Source organism: Oncorhynchus tshawytscha, linkage group LG01 (assembly GCF_018296145.1).
Source record: "Oncorhynchus tshawytscha isolate Ot180627B linkage group LG01, Otsh_v2.0, whole genome shotgun sequence".
In the NCBI taxonomy this organism is placed as follows: domain Eukaryota; kingdom Metazoa; phylum Chordata; class Actinopteri; order Salmoniformes; family Salmonidae; genus Oncorhynchus; species Oncorhynchus tshawytscha.
The window spans coordinates 56,013,444-56,036,012 of NC_056429.1; the positions used below are offsets into that span (position 1 = coordinate 56,013,444).

The 22,569-nt window shown below is 43.5% G+C and overlaps 1 protein-coding gene across 2 annotated transcripts in view; it reads left to right on the top strand.

Moving 5' to 3' along the window:
* LOC112253641 (PH and SEC7 domain-containing protein 1) overlaps nt 1–22,569 on the top strand; it is a 73,840-nt gene that overhangs the window by 30,757 nt on the left and 20,514 nt on the right. The window contains exons 1-6 of one of the 2 annotated variants that reach the window (XM_024425569.2): nt 2,673–3,304; nt 20,955–21,146; nt 21,563–21,643; nt 21,746–21,858; nt 22,007–22,065; nt 22,272–22,361. In XM_024425569.2, coding sequence (XP_024281337.1) covers nt 3,225–3,304; nt 20,955–21,146; nt 21,563–21,643; nt 21,746–21,858; nt 22,007–22,065; nt 22,272–22,361 — 615 coding nt within the window. In that variant the 5' untranslated portion in view covers nt 2,673–3,224. Of the gene's footprint in view, nt 1–2,672; nt 3,305–20,954; nt 21,147–21,562; nt 21,644–21,745; nt 21,859–22,006; nt 22,066–22,271; nt 22,362–22,569 lie in introns of those variants that run through there. The other variant, XM_042323310.1, reaches the window with a different exon arrangement.

Genomic DNA, 22,569 nt, shown 5'->3' on the forward strand with positions numbered 1-22,569 from the left:
ACATAAGAATGACTGTGAGTTTTTGTCACAACCTGGCTCGTGGAAAGTGACAAAGAGCTCTTATAGGACCAGGGCACAAATGATAGTATAATAGTATTTATTTCGCCATCTTACATATAAAACTTTATTTGTTCATCAAAAATTGTGAATAACTTACCACAGATTAATGAGAAGGGTGTGCTTGAAAGGATGCACATAACTCTGCAGTGTTGGGTTGTATTGGAGAGAGTCTCAGTCTTAAATAATTTCCACGCACAGTCTGTGCCTGTATTTAGTTTTCATGCTAGTGAGGGCCGAGAATCCACTCTCACGTAGGTACGTAGTTGCGAAGGGTATCAGGGTCTTAACAGCGCTATTTACCAAGGCAGGATACTCTGAGTGCAGCCCAATTTAGAAATCTGGCAGTGGCTTCTGATTTAAATCCAATTTTCACAGAGCCGCTTGCTGCAATTTTGATGAGGCTCTCTTGTTCCGATATCGGGAAGTGGACTGGAGGCAGGGCATGAAAGGGATAATGAATCCAGTTGTTTGTGTCATCTGTTTCAGGTAAGTACGTGCGTAATTGTGCACCCAATTGACTCAGGTGCTTTCCAATGATGGAAAGATCTGTGTGTTGTCCTTGTTAATGCAGACAGAGAAGAACTCCAACTTCTTAATCATAGCCTCAATTTTGTCCCGCGCATTGAATATAGTTGTGGAGAGTCCCTGTAATCCTAGATTCAGATGATTCAGGTGAGAAAAAACATCACCCATATAGGCCAGTCATGTGAGAAACTTGTCATCATGCAAGCAGTCAGACAAGTGAAAATTATGGTCAGTAAAGAAAACTTTAAGTTCGCCTCTCAATTAAAAAAAACGTGTCAATACTTTGCCCCTTGATAACCAGTATGTTGTAAAAGCATTACATGGTCGCTGCCCATATCATTGCCTAGTGCAGAAAATATACGAGAGTTCAGTGGCCTTGCTTTAACAAAGTAACCATTTTCACTGTAGTGTCCAAAACGCCTTTCAAGCTGTCAGGCATTCCTTTGGCAGCAAGAGCCTCTCGGTGGATGCAGCAATGTACCAAAATGGCGTCGGGAGCAACTGCTTGCACGTGTGTTACCACTCCATTATGTCTCCCTGTCATGGCTTTTTGCGCCATCAGTACAGATACCAACACATCTTGACCACCAAAGTCCATTTGATGTCACAAAGCTGTCCAGTACTTAAAAAAATATCCTCTCCTGTTGTCTTGGTTTCCTGTGGTTTGCAGAAGAGCATGTCTTCCTTAATTGACCCCCCATAAACGTAACGGACATATACCAGGAGCTGTTGACTCATCCAGCTGTAACGCATAGAATTCACTGGCTTGTATGCGAAGCAGTAATTATTTCAAAACATCTGCCATGTCTCTGATGCCGTCGTGAAAGTGTTGTTTGATGAAGTCATTGTCTGTATAGTTGTTTTGGCCTTTTCCCCCAGCATTGGCCCAGACATATCTGCGGCAGCAGGAAGAATTAAGCCCTCCACAATAGTATGGGGATTGCCCGTCCTAGCCACTTCGTAGCTCACCATACAAGACGCTTCTAGCCCCTTCTTATTCATGGTATCTGTTGCACTTATACATGTCTTACTCCTCGAAAGTCATCTTAGATCTCGCTCAAAAAACTCCTGTGGCTTATTTTTTAAATTGGCATGTTTTGTTTCTAAATGTCTGCGCAACAGTGATGGTTTCATCGAGTTGTAAGATAGTACTTTTTCACATATAACAAACTAATATAGGTGAACCCCAAATCAATGTAGTTCTCATCATATTTGCGCCTCTTCGATGGTCCAAAGTCCATCTGTTGTTCGGTGCTTTCCCGGGTAAGGGGGCAGTAGCTCTTCGGCTACATCAGATTCTGTCAGTGTCCATGCTAGCTGGGTTAACAACAAATGTAGAATTACTGATGCTAGCATTGGATGTGCTCGTGGAAGCAGAACAACTTGTGTCGTCGACAGGTGCAGGTGTAGTACTGCCGGTAGTAGCAGTACTACCGGTAGAGCTGGTATGTGTCTCTTTGGACACGGCCTTACTTTTTTAAAACCATTTATCAATTTTCGAGCGAATGGAATGAGCAGCAGCCTTGTTTGGCTACATACAGACCGTTAGTGGAATTCCCCCGAGAGAGAAACGGTTAATGTGATTGGATGTTAATTATTTGACTAGGCTACCTGTATTTGACATTGTTATTTCGCTGAACACGAGATGGTTTAATTTTATTTTTGGCAGTGAAATGAGGCTACTCGGGCGAGGGGAAAATGGAAAATATAGATGGACTGTTTTAAAAATGTGAGGATAAAAAAAAAACACAAAACATTTTTTTTTTTTAAATTGCGCGTACCCCTGACGGCATTGTGCATACCCCCAGTTTGGGAATACCTGCCGTAGGCTACTTTGATTTAGCTTTCATTCCTACTTGTTTGGCTTTACTGAAACATTTATTCCTTGATTGTTGCTTTAAATCTGATACATGTGTGTTTTCTGAGATATAGGAGCTGACTGAGATGTGAAATCAGAAAGTAGGTTAGAAACATAGAAAGGGGGGTCAGTGGGAGAGAGGGAATGTAAGGGGAGACAAAGAGAGGAAGAGAAGAGTGAGGGGGTTTGCAGCCATGTAGAGAGGAAATGCATACCTTCTCCAGCGGCGGAAAATAGCCCAGCTGATGAGCGATTCGCAGAGAGAGGCACACACACACCAATACAGACAGAGAGAGAGGGCAGTGAGAGAGAGAAAGACTGAGACTGACCAAGTGTAACTTTGAGTTCAACAAAGATCCTGCCAAGTTATTACCACATACTGTGTCCACCAGCTTGGATACTTCAAAGTTTGGAACGAGAGAGTTACAGGGAGCTGAAGAGGGAAGGAGATTGAGGGTGAGAGAGAGAGAGAGAGAGAGAGAGAGAGAGAGGCAGACAGGACAGCAGGGGAGGGCAGCAACAGGCTAAAGGCAACAGATTAGGGCGCCAAATAAGGCAGAGAGAGAATCCAGACACAAAGGAGGGGAAATGGAAGAGAATATGTTGTGAAATGCACATTGAAGATCCTGCTTGGCTCAGGCTGAGAGCAGAGCGGTGTCAACGTGTGGCTAGACAGTGGGCAGAGGATCGCTGTGGTCAGTAGATCCGACTGTTGACTGCCAGGGTTACATCACTGCCGAATGCCGTGGTTGGGTGAAAGGGCCGTGGCTCTGGGGACAATATGGCGCATTATTTGCTCTGCTGGGGGGGCGGGGCTTTGGAAGACATGTGCCTGGATGCCCCCTACCTGGCCATATACCGGTGAGTTCCTCACTTCACTGTACTTTACCTCCAATGGTCCGTTTGTCTGTCCGTGTGAGGTGTGTGGACCCAGACAGTGTTAAAGGGATAGTTTGTCCAAATTACAAAATTAGATATTTGTTTCCTTACTCTGTAAGCAGTCTATGGCCAAGATATCACAGCAATCCATGCTTTGTTTTAGTTTCGCTGGCACTGTTTCCAAATACTAACATTTTAGCATTTGTGGCATGTATCCCATTCAAGTCATGGGAGAGATATTAGCCTTTTTTGCACATAATAAATAATATTAATAATAAATAATCCTAAATTATCTAAAAATGATTTTGAAGCTCACTAAAGTCACTTAACAATGATTTGTTATGTGCGAAAAATGCTAACATCTATCCCATGACTGTTAGCATTTGGAAACAGTGCTTGCCAGTGCTAGGGAAACTAAACCAAAGCATGGATTGCTGTCATACCTTCTACGTAAAGAAACCAATGTGTCATTTTGTAATTTGAGTGAACTATCCCTTTAAGGCAGTGTTTCCAAAACTCAGTCCTGGGTGCCACGAATGGTGCATATTTAGTTTTTACCCCTAGCACTACACAGCTGATTTAAAATAATCAACTCATCATCAAGCTTTGATTATTTTAATCAGCTATTTATTGCTAGGGCAAAAAGCAAAACGTGCACCCCTGTGAGGCCTCAGGAGCAAGTTTGGGAAACTCTGCTTTAAGTTCTCAAAGAAAGTGGAGGCTTACTTTATTAGGTGCTTGTTTGTAATGAATGGTCCAACGTTAAGAATAATTAAGTGTGAAATGATTTTGAACAAGATGGCGCCGACGGAGATGGTCGCTTTGCTTCAACTTCTTAGCAGTTTTTTATGTATTATGTCTTACATTGTTACCCTAGGAAATATTAAGTCTTATTACATATATCCAATAGTTATTTCCGGCTGTAAGAGCGACGTCAACTTACCAACATTACGACCAGGAATACGATTTTCCTGAAGCAGATCCTCTGTTTGGACCACCACCCAGGACAATGGATCTAATCCCAGAAGACGACCCAAAACAACTGCGCCACAGAAGGAGTGGCCTTCTGGTCAGGCTCCGTAGAGATGCACATTGCCCACCGCTCCTGAGTATACTACTCGCCAATGTCCAGTCTCTTGACAACAAGGTAGACAAAATTCGAGCAAGGGTTGCCTTCGAGAGACGTCAGAGATTGTAACATTCTCTGTTTTATGGAAACATGGCTCTCACGGGATATGTTGTTGGAATCAGTTCAGCCACCGGGCTTCTCCATGCATCGCGCCGACAGAGATAAACATCTCTCTGGGAAGAGGAAGGGCGGGGGTGTATGCTTCATGATTAATGACTCATGGTGTAATCATAACAACATACAGGAACTCAAGTCCTTCTGCTCACCCGAACTAGAATTCCTCACAATCAAATGCCGGCAATATTACCTTCCAAGAGAATTCTCGTCAGTTGTCGTCACAGCTGTGTACATTCCCCCTCAAGCAGACACCAACATGGCCCTAAAGGAACTTCACTGGACTCTATGTATACTGGAAACCATATATCCCGAGGCTGCATTTATTGTAGCTGGGGATTTAAACAAAGCAAATTTGAGAGTCTACCTAAATTCTATCAGCATATTAATTGCACTACGCGCGGGGGTAATATACTCGACCACTGCTACTCTAACTTCCGCGATGCATACAAAGCCCTCCCCGGCCCTCCCTTCGGAAAATCCGACCATGACGCCATCTTGCTCCTACCGTCTTATAGGCAGAAAATTGGGTGTACCAGTGACTAGAAACGTTCAACGCTGGTCTGACCAATCGGAATCCACGCTTCAAGATTGTTTTGATCACGTGGACTGGGATATGTTCCCAGTCAGCCTCAGTGAATAACATTGACATATACGCTGACTCCGTGAGTGAATTTATAAGGAAATGCATTGGAGCTGTTGTACCCACTGTGACTATTAAAACCTACCCTAACCAGAAACCGTGGATGGATGGCGGCATTTGTGTAAAACTGAAAGTGCGAACCAACACATTTAATTATGGAAAGAGGTCTGTGAATATGGCTGAATATAAACAGTGTAGTTATTCCCTCCGCAAGGCAATCAAACAAGCAAAATGACAGTACAGGGACAAAGTGGAGTCGCAATTCAACGGCTCAGTCACAAGACGTATGTGGCAGGGTCTACAGGAAATCACCGACTACAAAAAGAACGAGCCACGTCACTGACGCCGTCGACAAGCTAAACACCTTCTTTGCCCGCTTTGAGAATAATTCAGTGCCATCATCGCGGCCCGCTAACAAGAACTGCGCCCTCTCCTTCTCCGTGGCCGAAGTGAGTGAAACATTTAAAATTGTTAACCCTCGCTAGGCTGCTGGCCCAGACGGCATCCCTAGCCACGTCCTCAGAGCATGCGCAGACCAGCTGGCCGGTGTGTTTACGGGCATATTCAATCGCTCCCTATCCCAGTCTGTTGTCCCCACATGCTTCAAGATGGCCACCATTGTTCCTGTACCCAAGAAGGCAAAGGTAACTGAACTAAATGACTACGGCCCCATAGCACTCACTTCTGTCATCATGAAGTGCTTTGAGAGACTAGTCAAGGATCATATCACCTCCACCTTACCGGCCACCCGAGACCCACTTCAGTTTGCATACCGCCCCAACAGGTCCACAGACGATGCAATCGCCATCACACTGCATACTGCCCTATCCCATCTGGACAAAAATAATACCTACAGTTGAAGTTGGAAATTTACATACACCTTAGCCAAATACATTTAAACTCAGTTTTTCACGATTTCTGACATTTAATCCTAGTAAAAATTCCCTGTCTTAGGTCAGTTAGGATCACCACTTTATCTTAAGAATGTGAATGTCAGACTAATAGTAGAGAATTATCTATTTCAGCTTTTATTTCTTTCATCACATTCCCAGTGGGTCAGAAGTTTACATGCACTCAATTAGTATTTGGTAGCATTGCCTTTAAATTGTTTAACTTGAGTAGCCTTCCACAAGCTTCTCACAATAAGTTGGGTGAATTTTGGCCCATTCCTCCTGACAGATCTGTTGTAACTGAGTCAGGTTTGTAGGCCTCCTTGCTCGCACACACTTTTTCAGTCCTGCCCTCAAATGTTCTATAGGAGTAAGGTCAGGGCTTTGTGATGGGCCACCCCAATACCTTGACTTTGTTGTCCTTAAACCATTTTACCACAACTTTGGAAGTATGCTTGGGGTCATTGTCCATTTGGAAGACCCGTTTGCGACCAAGCTTTAACTTCCCAACTGTTGTCTTGAGATGTTGCTTCAATATATCCACATAATTTTCCTACCTCATGATGCCATCTATTTTGTGAAGTGCACCAGTCCCTCCTGCAGCAAAGCATCCCCACAACATGATGCTGCCACCCCCGTGCTTCACGGTTAGGATGGTGAACTTCGGCTTGCAAGTCTCCCCCTTTTTCCTCCAAACATAATGGTCATTATGACCAAACAGTTCTATTTTTGTTTCATCAGACCAAAGGACATTTCTCCAAGAAGTACGATCTTTGTCAGCATGTGCAGTTGCAAACCATAGTCTGGCTTTTTTTATGGCGGTTTTGGAGCAGTGGCTTCTTCCTTGCAGAGCAGCCTTTCAGGTTATGTCGATATAGGACTCGTTTTACTGTAGATATAGATACTTTTGTCCCTGTTTCCTCCAGCATCTTCACAAGGTCCATTGCTGTTGTTCTGGAATTGATTTGCACTTTTCGCACCAAAGTACGTTCATCTCTTGGAGACTGAACTAATCTCCTTCTTGAGCGGTATGACGGCTCTGTGGTCCAATGGTGTTTATAATTGCGTACTATTGTTTGTACAGATGAACGTGGTACCTTCAGGCGTTTGGAAATTGCTCCCAAGGATGAACCAGACATGTGGAGGTCTACAATTTTTTTCTGAGGTCTTGGCTGATTTCTTTAGATTTTCCCATGATGTCAAGCAAAGAGGCACTGAGTTTGAAGGTATGCCTTTAAATACATCTACAGGTACACTTCCAATTGACTCAAATGATGTCAATTAGCCTATCAGAAGATTCTAAAGCCATAACATAGATTTCTGGAATTGTTGAAAGGCACAGTCAACTTAGTGTATGTAAACCTCTGACCCACTGGAATTGTGATACAGTGAAATAATCTGTCTGTAAACAATTGTTGGAAAAATTACTTTTGTCATGCACAAAGTAGATGTCCTAACCGACTTGCCAAATCTATAGTTTGTTAACAAGAAATTTGTGGAGTGGTTTATAAACTAGTTTCAATGACTACAACCTAAGTGTATGTAAAGTTCTGACTTCAACTGTATGTAAGAATGCTGTTCATTGACTACAGCTCAGCATTCAACACCATAGTATCCGCCAAGCTCATCATCAAGCTGGAGGCCCTGGGCCTCAACCCCGCCCTGTGCAATTGGGTCCTGGACTTCCTGACGGGCCGCCTCCAGGTGGTGAAGGAAGGAAACAACATCTCCACCTCGCTGACCCTCAACACTGGCGCCCCACAAGGGTGCGTGCTCAGCCCCCTCCTATACTCCCCCTCCTATACCAGGAGGTGAGGGCACTCGGAGTGAGGTGTCAGGAAAACAACCTCTCACTCAACTTCAACAAAACAAAGGAGATAATCGTGGACTTCAGGAAACAGCAGAGGGCAGCAGAGGGAGTACCCCCCTATCCACTTCGAAGGGACAGCAGTGGAGAAGGTGGAAAGTTTTTAAGTTCTTCGGCGTACAAATCAATGACAAACTGAAATGGTTCATCCACACAGACAGTGTGGTGAAGAAGGTTTAACAGTGCCTCTTCAACCTCAAGAGGCTGAAGAAAATTGGCTATTCACCCAAAACCCTGACTAACTTTTACAGATCCATAATCGAGAGAATCCTGTCGGGCTGTATCACAGCCTGGTACGGCAACTGCTCCGCCATCAGCTGCAAGGCTCTCCAGAGGGTTGTGAGGTCTGCACAACACATCACCGGGGGCAAACTACCTGTCCTCAATGACACCTATAGCACCCAACGTCACAGGAAGGCAAAGAAGATTGTCAAAGACAACAACCACATGAGCCACTGCCTGTTCACACCGTTACCATCTAGAAGGTGAGGTCAGTACAGGTGCATCAAAACTGGGACAGAGAGATTGAAAAACAGCTTCTATCTCAAGGCCATCGGACTGATAAACATCAATCATTAACTCGGAGAGGCTGCTGCCTTACATGGAGACCCACTCACTGGCCACTTCAACAAATGGATCACTAGTCACTTTAAACAATGCCACTTTAATAATGTTTACTTCTCTTACATTACTCATATCTTGTAGCCCATCTGTAAATATCCCATCCAACTACCTCATCCCCATACAGTTATTTATTATTATGTTTAGCTCCTTTGCACCCCAGTATCTCTACTTGCACATTCATCTTCTGCACATCTATCACTCCAGTGTTTAATTGCTAAATTGTAATTATTTTGCCACTATGGCCTATTTATTGCCTTACATTCCTTATCTTACCTCATTTGCACACACTCTATATAGACTTTTTCTATTGTGTTATTGACTGTATGTTTGTTTATTCCAAGTGTAACGCTGTGGTATTGTTTGTGTCGCACTGCTTTGTTTTATCTTGGCCAGGTTGCAGTTGTAAATGAGAACTTGTTCTCAACTAGCCTACCTGGTTAAATAAAGGTGAAATATATATATACATTTTTTAAAATATGTATATACTGTATTTTATACCATCAATGCACCTTGCCTAGGCCACTCGCTCATCGCTCATCCATATATTTATATGTACATATTCTCATTCACACCTTTTTAGATTTGTGTAATTAGGTAGTTGTTGGGTAATTGTTAGATTACTTGTTAGATATTACTGCTCTGTCAGAAGCACAAGCATTTCGCTACACTCGCATTAACATCTGCCAACCACGTGTATGTGACCGATACAAATTGATTTGACATGTGTTACTGTGACTCCTAGCTGGCTGGACAATGTTATACAGTGTCTGGTAGTTCAATTGATTTACAGGGTGAGAGAGTGTGCGGGGTGGGGTTACCATAATAACCTACAACCAAAGAAGTTCTAGAATGTTACAGAATGTTACAATCATTTCAGCTAACTTGCAATTTCCTGACCGGAGACTGAATCGGCTACATAGATTTCCTGTTCATTGCCTCTGTAAATAAACTGTAGGGCCTAGATTTCCGCTCTGTGTAGATTGCAGTATTGAATTGTTGATTAGGGTTTATATTTTTGTTTAGAAATGTGTTTAGTGAAACCCCTTGAAGTTAATAGTTTGGGTTTTGGCTCTCTGAACCATCTGTACATCCAGGATATGTCAAGAGCTCAATCAATCATTCATAGTGCAGATTAGAACTGGTGTAAAATCTCTCTGAGATCTTTTAACAGGGAAAGGAATTTGACTCCTTCAAGTAAACTTAATAACTTCCCAAACAATGGTGTTTCTTTGTAGCTGTGGTATCTTAAGGTGAATCCATATATACTATATATTCTGTGTCGTCTTTAGTGACTGTGGAATGTTGTGTCCTGAGAAAAAGGTAAAGTCAACAAGGGAGAGATATAAGTTTTGGAGCCTGAATATTATTAAGTGACCACACACGCTCATCAGTCCTGTTGCGGCTCTGTTCTATGGTGGAGACTTTGCATAGCCTCAGTTGAAGATCAAATGCATCAGAGAACAGATAAGGCCCATTGTTCAGCATACTTTGGTTATCTTCTAGATGTAATAGCTTTAAAGAAAATCCATTAAAAAGTGCTTCAACTGGGGCTTTGTATGTCCAGCTTAGTTGTGTTCTCAGAGGTGATATGTTGTCTATTGTCAGCACTGTCAGCCCTTGTCAACAAAGGCAAGAAGGAAGCACTTTCTCAGCATCTGTGGATTGTGTGTTCACTGTTCACGTGATGCAGCACAACCAGTTTATGAAACTGCGGTCTTGGGGACATAAGATGTTGGCATGCCAATTTTTATACTTTACAACCAACTTTACAACCAACTTTTTAAGAACAAATAAACTCAGCCCCCTTCTACTCCTCTCCCCACTCGCCTCAATTGTGTGGATCATCCTGTTAGAGGGGGTGACTCAAAGGGCCGGTGGAATGAACCAAACACAGCACATGGATGGGGGTGTTCTATATCCCGAGATCGGTTGCTACCTCACTCTGGAGGTTTGAGAGGAGTCCTGTGTTTGAGGAGAAACTCTTGATTTAAAGCATGGTGGACCACTAACCAAGTGACCCTTCAGTTAGATCGAAGTGGGCAGATCACTTCAATTTATTTGGATGGGGAATCACCCACTGTAAATGCATGGGCATGTCTGCAATGCATGTATGTAACTCTACTATGTTGTTGTAGGAAGGACTTGCTGACAGTTCCATCCATAAAGTGTCTCTCTGATTATTTTCTCAAATGTCTGCAGAGACAGAAATGTCTGACTTTAGTGAATTTGATTTGTGGGTGTAGTTTGTAAATGGAAATGTTTAACCTTTTGAAACATCTCTCTTTTATAGAGAATTTCTTCTATTGTGGAGATGTATCTTGTCCTTACATGACCCATATCTTTGCACACAGATACTCCAGCAGTAAAGAGCTTATAGTAAAGTACTGCATTAACTTTATTCCAGAAATTCTCTGTCACATTTCCATTTCAGAAGTACAATAAATAGATAATCATTTTAAAGACAACCCAAAAAGCACCAACATCTTCACTTTTGTCACTTTATTAATAAAGGTCTACTGTTGGGAATAATAATTTTCAATGCATATATTATGTTATGAGCTGTAGTAGCACATTCATGCACAAAAACCTTTTTTGAGGTTGTTCATCCTGTTGAGAAATAGAGTCCTGTGGGGGGTCATGTTTAGATCCTAAATAGACATGTTAATACTCTGCTGATATTAATAAGAGCCTGAAGGCGGAAGGGCTGGAAATAATTAAATTCAGGCTGCTTTTTAAAATCAAATCAAATCAAATTTTATTTGTCACATACACATGGTTAGCAGATGTTAATGCGAGTGTAGTGAAATGCTTGTGCTTCTAGTTCCGACAATGCAGTAATAACGAATAAGTAATCTAACTAACAATTCCAAAAAACTACTGTCTTATACACAGTGTAAGGGGATAAAGAATATGTACATAAGGATATATGAATGAGTGATGGTACAGAGCAGCATAGGCAAGATACAGTAGATGATATCGAGTACAGTATATACATATGAGATGAGTATGTAAACAAAGTGGCATAGTTAAAGTGGCTAGTGATACATGTATTACATAAGGATGCAGTCGATGATATAGAGTACAGTATATACGTATGCATATGAGATGAATAATGTAGGGTAAGTAACATTACATAAGGTAGCATTGTTTAAAGTGGCTAGTGATATATTTACATCATTTCCCATCAATTCCCATTATTAAAGTGGCTGGAGTTGAGTCAGTGCCATTGACAGTGTGTTGGCAGCAGCCACTCAATGTTAGTGGTGGCTGTTTAACAGTCTGATGGCCTTGAGATAGAAGCTGTTTTTCAGTCTCTCGGTCCCAGCTTTGATACACCTGTACTGACCTCGCCTTCTGGATGACAGCGGGGTGAACAGGCAGTGGCTCGGGTGGTTGATGTCCTTGATGATCTTTATGGCCTTCCTGTAGCATCGGGTGGTGTAGGTGTCCTGGAGGGCAGGTAGTTTGCCCCCGGTGATGCGTTGTGCAGACCTCACTACCCTCTGGAGAGCCTTACGGTTGAGGGCGGTGCAGTTGCCATACCAGGCGGTGATACAGCCCGCCAGGATGCTCTCGATTGTGCATCTGTAGAAGTTTGTGAGTGCTTTTGGTGACAAGCCGAATTTCTTCAGCCTCCTGAGGTTGAAGAGGCGCTGCTGTGCCTTCTTCACGATGCTGTCTGTGTGAGTGGACCAATTCAGTTTGTCTGTGATGTGTATGCCGAGGAACTTAAAACTTGCTACCCTCTCCACTACTGTTCCATTGATGTGGATGGGGGGGTGTTCCCTCCGCTGTTTCCTGAAGTCCACAGTCATCTCCTTAGTTTTGTTGACGTTGAGTGTGAGGTTATTTTCCTGACACCACACTCTGAGGGCCCTCACCTCCTCCCTGTAGGCCGTCTCGTCGTTGTTGGTAATCAAGCCTACCACTGTTGTGTCGTCCGCAAACTTGATGATTGAGTTGGAGGCGTGCGTGGCCACGCAGTCGTGGGTGAACAGGGAGTACAGGAGAGGGCTCAGAACGCACCCTTGTGGGGCCCCAGTGTTGAGGATCAGGCGGGGAGGAGATGTTGTTACATACCCTCACCACCTGGGGGCGGCCCGTCAGGAAGTCCAGTACCCAGTTGCACAGGGCGGGGTCGAGACCCAGGGTCTCGAGCTTGATGACGAGCTTGGAGGGTACTATGGTGTTGAATGCCGAGCTGTAGTCGATGAACAGCATTCTCACATAGGTATTCCTCTTGTCCAGATGGGTTAGGGCAGTGTGGTTGAGATTGCATCGTCTGTGGACCTATTTGGGCGGTAAGCAAATTGGAGTGGGTCTAGGGTGTCAGGTAGGGTGGAGATGATATGGTCCTTGACTAGTCTCTCAAAGCACTTCATGATGACGGATGTGAGTGCTACGGGGCGGTAGTCGTTTAGCTCAGTTACCTTAGCTTTCTTGGGAACAGGAACAATGGTGGCCCTCTTGAAGCATGTGGGAACAGCAGACTGGTATAGGGATTGATTGAATATGTCCGTAAACACACCGGCCAGCTGGTCTGCGCATGCTCTGAGGGCGCGGCTGGGGATGCCGTCTGGGCCTGCAGCCTTGCGAGGGTTAACACGTTTAAATGTCTTACTCACCTCGGCTGCAGTGAAGGAGAGACCGCATGTTTTCGTTGCAGGCTGTGTCAGTGGCACTGTATTGTCCTCAAAGCGGGCAAAAAAGTTATTTAGTCTGCCTGGGAGCAAGACATCCTGGTCCGTGACTGGGCTGGATTTCTTCCTGTAGTCCGTGATTGACTGTAGACCCTGCCACATGCCTCTTGTGTCTGAGCCGTTGAAGTAAGATTCTACTTTGTCTCTGTACTGGTGCTTAGCTTGTTTGATAGCCTTGCGGAGGGAATAGCTGCACTGTTTGTATTCGGTCATGTTACCAGACACCTTGCCCTGATTAAAAGCAGTGGTTCGCGCTTTCAGTTTCACACGAATGCTGCCATCAATCCACGGTTTCTGGTTAGGGAATGTTTTAATCGTTGCTATGGGAACGACATCTTCAACGCACGTTCTAATGAACTCGCACACCGAATCAGCGTATTCGTCAATATTGTTATCTGACGCAATACGAAACATCTCCCAGTCCACGTGATGGAAGCAGTCTTGGAGTGTGGAGTCAGCTTGGTCGGACCAGCGTTGGACAGACCTCAGCGTGGGAGCCTCTTGTTTTAGTTTCTGTCTGTAGGCAGGGATCAACAAAATGGAGTCGTGGTCAGCTTTTCCGAAAGGGGGGCGGGGCAGGGCCTTATATGCGTCGCGGAAGTTAGAGTAACAATGATCCAAGGTCTTTCCACCCCTGGTTGCGCAATCGATATGCTGATAAAATTTAGGGAGTCTTGTTTTCAGATTAGCCTTGTTAAAATCCCCAGCTACAATGAATGCAGCCTCCGGATAAATCGTTTCCAGTTTGCAGAGAGTTATGAGTGTAAGAAATGCTTGCTGAGCAATGGAGCAAATCCAGGGCGCTTCCCTTTAGAGACACTAGCTTTAAAACAGAGTTTGTCTCGGTGTAGTGCATGTTAAAATATATGTACGTTGAAAGGCTTGTATGGTTAAAATTAGAGGTCGACCGATTAATCGGGGTCGACCGATTAATCGGAATGGCCGATTTAATTAGGGCCGATTTCAAGTTTTCATAACAATCGGAAATCGGTATTTTTGGACACCGATTTTGCCAATTTTTTTTCTTATTTTTTTTCCATTATTATTATTATTATTATTATTATTTTACACCTTGATTTAATCTTGATTTAATCTTTATTTAACTAGGCAAGTCAGTTAAGAACACATTCTTATTTTCAATGACGGCCTAGGAACGGTGGGTTAACTGCCTCGTTCAGGGGCAGAACGACAGATTTTCACCTTGTCGGCTCGGGCGATCCAATCTTGCAACCTGACAGTTAACTAGTCCTTGTGCACTCCACAAGGAGACTGCCTGTTACTCGAATGCAGTAAGCCAAGGTAAGTTGCTAGCTAGCATTAAACTTATCTTATAAAAAACAATCAATCGTAATCACTAGTTAACTACACATGGTTTATAATATTACTAGATATTATCTAGCGTGTCCTGCGTTGCATATAATCTGACTAAGCATACAAGTATCTGACTGAGCGGGGTAGGCAGAAGCAGGCGCGTAAACATTCATTCAAACAGCACTTTCGTGCGTTTTGCCAGCAGCTCTTCGTTGTATGTCAAGCATTGCGCTGTTTATGACTTCAAGCCTATCAACTCCCGAGATGAGGCTGGTGTAACCGAAGTGAAATGGCTAGCTAGTTAGCGTGCGCCAATAGCGTTTCAAACGTCACTCGCTCTGAGCCTTGGAGTGGTTGTTTCCCTTGCTCTGCATGGGTAACGCTGCTTCGAGGGTGGCTGTTGTCGTTGTGGTCCTGGTTTGAGCCCAGCAAGGAGAGGGACGGAAGCTATACTGTTACACTGGCAATACTAAAGTGCCTATAAGAACATCCAATAGTCAAAGGCTAATGAAATACAAATGGTATAGAGGGAAATAGTCCTAGAATTCCTATAATAACTACAACCTAAAACTTCTTACCTGGGAATATTGAAGACTCATGTTAAAAGGAACCACCAGCTTTCATATGTTCTCATGTTCTGAGCAAGGAACTTAAATGTTAGCTTTCTTACATGGCACATAATGCACTTTTACTTTCTTCTCCAACACTTTGTTTTTGCATTATTTAAACCAAATTGAACATATTTCATTATTTATTTGAGGCTAAATTGATTTTATTGATGTATTATATTAAGTTAAAATAAGTGTTCATTCAGTATTGTTGTAATTGTCATTATTACAAATAAATATATAAAAATTGGCCGATTTGAATCAGTATCTGCTGTATCTCCAATAATCGGTATCGGCGTTGAAAAATCATAATCGGTCGACCTCTAGTTAAAATACAGCTACACACTTGAAACAATGGTTTTGTTACAACTGGCTAGCATGCCAAGAATGGCTGTGTCCACTTCCCATGACAATAACCTTACCACTTATATATCGTTAGGCTGTATGTATTTTTAGATATACTGTAGACCTAGTGTAAATGTGTATTATTATAGTGTCACCATCTTTATTGAAAAAATAAATACAAATACAAACAACTTTAGATTACATAGTAATTAGACAGAGGCAATAAAGTGTCCGTTGATCAGCACAGCAATTGATAAAAACAGAACCTTGTTTGCAAAACACATGGTTTTTAGCACATGTCAATAGTACACAGCTAAGCTAGCGTTACAGAAATCCGAAATGCAGACGGACTCGATAGACCTCTAATGTAAGTGACTGTGTCCAACACACCACTTGCTAACTGCTAGCTTGCCAGCCCCGGTCTGCTGACTGCTATCTTGCCAGCCCCGGTCTGCTAACTGCTAGCCTGTTAAGCCCCGACTTACTAACTGTTAGCTTGTTAGCATCGGCCTGCTAACTGTCTGAATCGCCTGTCCCCAGTCAGCCCAACCACTCACTGGACCCATATGTTCACTTGGCTACGCATGCCTCTCTCTAATATCAATATGCCTCTTCCATTACTGTCCTGGTTAGTGATTACTGTCTCATTTCACTGTAGAGCCTCTAGCCCTGCTCAAGATGCCTTAACCAACCACGTTGTTCCACCTCCTACATATGCGATGACATCACATGGTTTAAGCGTCTCTAGAGACTGTCTCATCATTACTCAATGCCTAGGTTTACCTCCAATGTACTCACATCCTACCTTACCCTTGTCTGTACATTATGTCTTGAATCTATGCTATCGAACCCAGAAACCTGCTCCTTTTACTCTCTGTTCCGAACGTGCTAGACGGCCAGTTCGTATAGCATTTAGCCGTACCCTTATCCTACTTCTCCTCTGTTCCTCTGGTGATGTAGAGGTTAATCTAGGTCCTGCAGTGCCTAGCCCCACTCCCACTCCCCAGGTGCTCTCATTTGTTGACTTCTGTAACTGTAAAAGCCTTGGTTTCATGCATGTTAACATTAGAAGCCTACTCCCTAAGTTTGTTTTACTCACTGCTTTAGCACACTCTGCCAACTGGGACATGCTTAACACCCCGGCCATCCTACAAACTAAGCTTGATGCCCTCAATCTCACACAAATTATCAATGAACCTACCAGTACAACTCCAAATCCGTAAACACGGGCACCCTCATAGATGTCATCCTAACTAACTCGCCCTCCAAATACACCTCTGCTGTTTTCAATCAAGATCTCAGCGATCACTGCCTCATTGCCAGCATCCGTAATGGGTCTGCGACCAAACGACCACCCCTCATCACTGTCAAATGCTCCCTAAAACACTTCTGTGAGCAGGCCTTTCTAATCGACCTGGCCGGGGTATCCTGGAATGACATTGACCCCATCCCGTCAGTAGATGATGCCTGGCTATTCTTTAAAAGTGCCTTCCTCATGATCTAAAATAAGCATGTCCCATTCAAAAAATGTAGAACTAGGAATAGATATAGTCCTTGGTTCACTCCAGACCTGTCTGCCCTTGACCAGCACAAAAACATCCTGTGGCGTTCTGCATTAGCATCGAATAGCGCCCGTGATATGCAACCTTTCAGGGAAGTTATGAACAAATATACACAGGCAGTTAGGAAAGCTAAGGCTAGCTTTTTCAAACAGAAATTTGCATCCTGTAGTACTAACTCAAAAAGTTCTGGGACACTGTAAAATTCATGGAGAATAAGAGCACCTCCTCCCAGCTGCCCACTGCTCTGAGGTTAGGAAACACTGTCACCACCGATAAATCCACTATCATTGAGAATTTCAATAAGCATTTCTCTACGGCTGGCCATGCTTTCCACCTGGCTACCCCTACCCCGGTCAACTGCCCGGCACTCTCCACAGCAACCCGCCAAAGCCCCCACCATTTCTCCTTCATCCAAATAGCTGATGTTCTGAAAGAGCTGCAAAATCTGGACACCTACAAATCAGCCTGGCTAGACAATCTGGACCCTCTCTTTCTAAGATTATCTGCTGAAATTTTTGCAACCCCTATTACTAGCCTGTTCAAACTCTCTTTCGTATCATCTGAGATTCTCAAAGATTGGAAAGCTGCCGCGGTCATCCCCCTCTTCAAACGGGGTAACACTCGAGACCCAAACTGCTACAGACCTATATCTATCCTATCTACCCTGTCTTTCTAAGGTCTTCGAAAGCCAAGTTAACAAACAGATTACCAACCATTTCGAATCCCACCGTACCTTCTCCGCGATACAATCTGGTTTCAGAGCTGATCATGGGTGCACCTCAGCCACGCTCTAGGTCCTAAACGACATCATAACTGCCATCGATAAGAGACATTGCTGCACAGCCATATTCATCGACCTGGCCAAGGCTTTCAACTCTGTCAATCACCACATTCTTATTGGCAGACTCGACAGCCTTGGTTTCTCAAATGATTGCCTCGCCTAGTTTACCAACTACTTCTCTGATAGAGTTCAGTGTGTCAAATCGGAGAGCCTGTTGTCCGGACCTCTGGCAGTCTCTATGGGGGTGCCGCAGGGTTCAATCCTCGGGCTGACTCTCTTCTCTGTATACATCAATGATGTTGCTCTTGCTGCTGGTGATTCTCTGATACACCTCTACGCAGACGACACCATTCTGTATACTTCTGGCCCCTCTTTGGACACTGCGTTAACTAACCTCCAGACGAGCTTCAATGCCATACAACTCTCCTTCCGTGGCCTCCAACTGCTCTTAAATGCAAGTAAAACTAAATGCATGCTATTCAACCTATCACTGCCTGCACCTGCTCGCCCGTCCAGAATCACTACTCTGGACGGCTCTGACTTAGAATACATGGACAACTACAAATACCTAGGTGTCTGGTTAGACTGTAAACTCTCCTTCCAGACTCACATTCAGCATCTACAATCCAAAATTAAATCTAGAATCGGCTTCCTTTATCGCAACAAAGCATCCTTCACTCATGCTGCCAAACATACCCTCGTAAAACTGACCATCCTACCGATCCTCGACTTCGGTGATGTCATCTATAAAATAGCCTCCAAAACTCTACTCAACAAATTGGATGCAGTCTATCATAGTGCCATACATTTTGTCGCCAAAGCCCCATACACTACCCACCATTTCGACCTGTATGCTCTCGTTGGTTGGCCCTCGCTTCATACTTGTCGCCAAACCCACTGGTTACAGGTTATCCACAAGTCTCTGTTAGGTAAAGCCTCGCCTTATCTCAGCTCACTGGTCACCATAGTAGCACCCACTCGTAGCATGCGCTCCAGCAGGTATATCTCACTGGTCACCCCCAAAGCCAATTCCTCCTTTGGTCGTCTTTCTTTCCAGTTCTCTGCTTCCAAATGACTGGAACGAACTGCAAAAATCTCTGAAGCTGGAAACACTGATCTCCCTCACAAGGTTTAAGCACCAGCTGTCAGAGCAGCTCACAGATTACTGCAACTGTACATAGCCCATCTATAATTTAACCCAAACAACTATCTCTCCCCTATTGTATTTATTTATTTTGCTCCTTTTGCACCCCATTATTTCTACTTTGCACATTCTTCCAAATCTACCATTCCAGTGTTTTACTTGCTATATTGTATTTACCTCGCCACCATGGCTTTTTTTTTGCCTCTACCTCCCTTATCTCATCTCATTTGCTCACATTGTATGTAGACTTATTTTTCTACTGTATTATTGACTGTATGTTTTGTTTATTCCATGTGTAACTCTGTGTTGTTGTATGTGTTGAATTGCTATGCTTTATCTTCGCCAGGCCACAGTTGCAAATGAGAACTTGTTCTCAACTAGCCTACCTGGTTAAATAAAGGTGAAATAAAATTAAATTAAAAAATTAACACCACCACCTGTAGTTATGTTGGGCACCTACTGACCTCAAAAATATGTTTCGAAATATTTTGACAGATATTATTAAAATAAAGAAATACAGACAGGCACCACATTACTAAGACAACAGCTCACTCAATCAAGCCTGAAGTATAAAAGCAGTGGATAATGTCTTCGTATAGTGTGTGTGAAGAATCCAATACTTTACCTTGTATGCAGTACAAATCAAGTTATTGTGGGAGCATCTCCACGAAGAGTATGAATTAGGCATTTTGAGAAGGGTTGAATCCTAAGCTACCTGCCAACACGTTTAACATATAATAGACCAACATAGCTACTGTAGCACAGTGCCTTCATAAGGTATTCATACCCCTTAACTTATTCCATGTTTTGTTGTTACAGCCTGAATTCAAAATATATTATATTTATTTTTTTCTCACCCATCTACACACAATACCCCATAATGACAAAGTAAAAACATGTTTAGACATTTTTTCTAATTTATTGAAAATGAAATACAGAAATATCTCATTTACATAAGTATTCACACACATGTTAGAATCACCTTTGGCAGCTATCACAGCTGTTAGTCTTTCTGGGTAAGACTAATAGCTTTGCACACCAGGATTGTACAATATTTGCACATTATTCATTTTAAAATTCTTAAAGCTCTGTCAAGTTGGTTTTTGATCATTGCAAGACAGCCATTTTCAAGTCTTGCCATAGATTTTCAAGACGATTTAAAAAAAAGTCTAAACTGTAACTAGGCCACTCAGGTACACTGGTAAGTAATTCCAGTGTATATTTGGCCTTGTATTTTAGGTTATTGTCCTGCAGAAAGGTGAATTTGTCTCCCAATGTCTGTTGGAAAGCAGACTGAACCAGGTTTTCATCTAGGATTTTGCCTGTACTTAACTCTATTCCATTTATTTTTATCATAGAAAAACTCCCCAGTCCTTGCCGATGACAAGCATATCCATAACATGATGCAGCCACCAAACAATTCCACCTTGACATTACGGGGTGTGTGTCGGCCAGTGACACAAAATCTAAATTTAATCAATTTCAAATTCTGTCTGTAACACAATATAATGTAGAAAACGTTAAGGGGCGTGAATACTTTCTGAAGGCCCTGTAGGTCAAAGCTGTGTGACGGAAAACCTTGGTAGAGCATGTGTAGGCATTGTGGTGCTCATGTGAATTTCCTTTCTTCTTTGGCTTCAGACCAATGCCTACTTCTCACTTAAAACAGTTTCTTTTGTTTTTAATATAAATATGGCACCTTCCAGTGACAACCATCTGCTTTATTGTGTGCCAAGTTTGACAACAGTATGATTTTACTGTTGCCCTTTTCTTGTTCTTCCTTATTCAGTTGGTGAAATGTAATACAGTTACATTTGAAACAGAACCTAACGTTTCTGGTCTACTAGTTTGTTACCCAGCTACCTGTTATAATAGTGCTATAACAGTATCATCTCTCTTCTTGTCGTCTGTCAGGGAGAAGCCAGGCCACTGGGCTCCAGACCCGCTCCCACAGCAGGACGTGGGCGAGCGCTTAGCCCTGGGCAGCACCGAGGCCCTGGCCAACGGCAACAAGGCTGACCTGCAGGCTGCTAAGCGCCTAGCCAAACGCCTCTTCAACCTGGACGGCTTCAGGAAGTCTGACGTGGCCAGGCACCTGAGCAAGAAGTGAGTATACTGGAGCAGTACCAGCTGGTCCCAATTCGAGCTATAGCCCTCCCTTGGGTCCTTACCATTCAATGTTTGCAGATCTATTAGGTGGAAGTGGAATCTTTACCATTACATTGCATATAACTATCCAGACCCCTCAGATATGCTATCGTTGAGGGGTTAGGGCCAAGATAAGGATAGGTAGTGATTTGGGACCGGTTGTACATAGGCCAGGTACCTGTTCACTTTTCTCTGCCTTTGTCTTTTGTTTACCTTTCATGCACAGTAAGTGTGTGTGTGTGTGTGTGTGTGTGTGTGTGTGTGTGTGTGTGTGTGTGTGTGTGTGTGTGTGTGTGTGTGTGTGTGTGTGTGTGTGTGTGTGTGTGTGTGTGTGTGTGTGTGTGTGTGTGTGTGTGTGTTGTGTCTTTTTGCAGTAATGAATTCAGTCGGATGGTGGGAGAAGAATACCTCAGTTACTTCAACTTTTCAGGCCTTACTATTGACCAAGCGCTAAGGTAAGATATCCTTCAGTGGAAATGGTTAAAAATTTAGCACAATGACCTAGTCATCCCCCCCAATGAATATTGAACACTCACAATGCTGTATGGCATCCGCAGAGCCTTCCTGAGGGAGTTTGCCCTCATGGGAGAGACACAGGAGAGAGAGCGAGTGCTGGCCCACTTCTCTAGGAGATATCTACAATGCAACCCCAATGCAATACCTTCTGAAGGTAAGACGGGGACAAGTGTCCGTTCCAAGGTGTCAAACGTAGCAGACACATTACCAGTAGGGGCCACTGGGAGGGGGGGGGGGACAGGACTCTTTCACTGATACTGCACAAGAACTCACTGAAACATCTCTCTTTCTCCCTGCTCCAGACAGTGTCCACACCCTGACCTGTGCCCTGATGCTGCTCAACACAGACCTGCATGGCCATGTGAGTACCTGTGGGGGTGCCAGGGGCTAGAGAGCTGTGGAGGGCTCATGTTGACATGTGGGTAAAGAGCTTAAAGTTCTCTAGTCAAAAAGAAAGACCATTAAAACAATGTGATATATATCCTATAACATATACAGCAGTGGTTTTTCCTAGAGGGGCCCTTAAGGAGACAGTGCGAGTGAAGGTGCCCCTTTCTTCCTCCTCAGAATATCGGCAAGAAAATGTCTGTCCTGCAGTTCATCGGCAACCTGGAAGGGCTAAACAACGGAAAAGATTTTCCCAAGGAACTGCTCAAGGTGTGTTGAATTAGTTGAAACATACTGTAGAAACGATATAGATGTGTCGAACCATGTGCATACAACCACATGCGTACAGTGGGACCCTTGTTTCAGCTGCATGACCTCTATTCGACCACATGATCTCTTGATATCCATGAATCGGTTTCCGGGTTTTCCAGATAGTGTATTGTTGACGTCAGAGTAACTTGCACCACTGATCAGATGA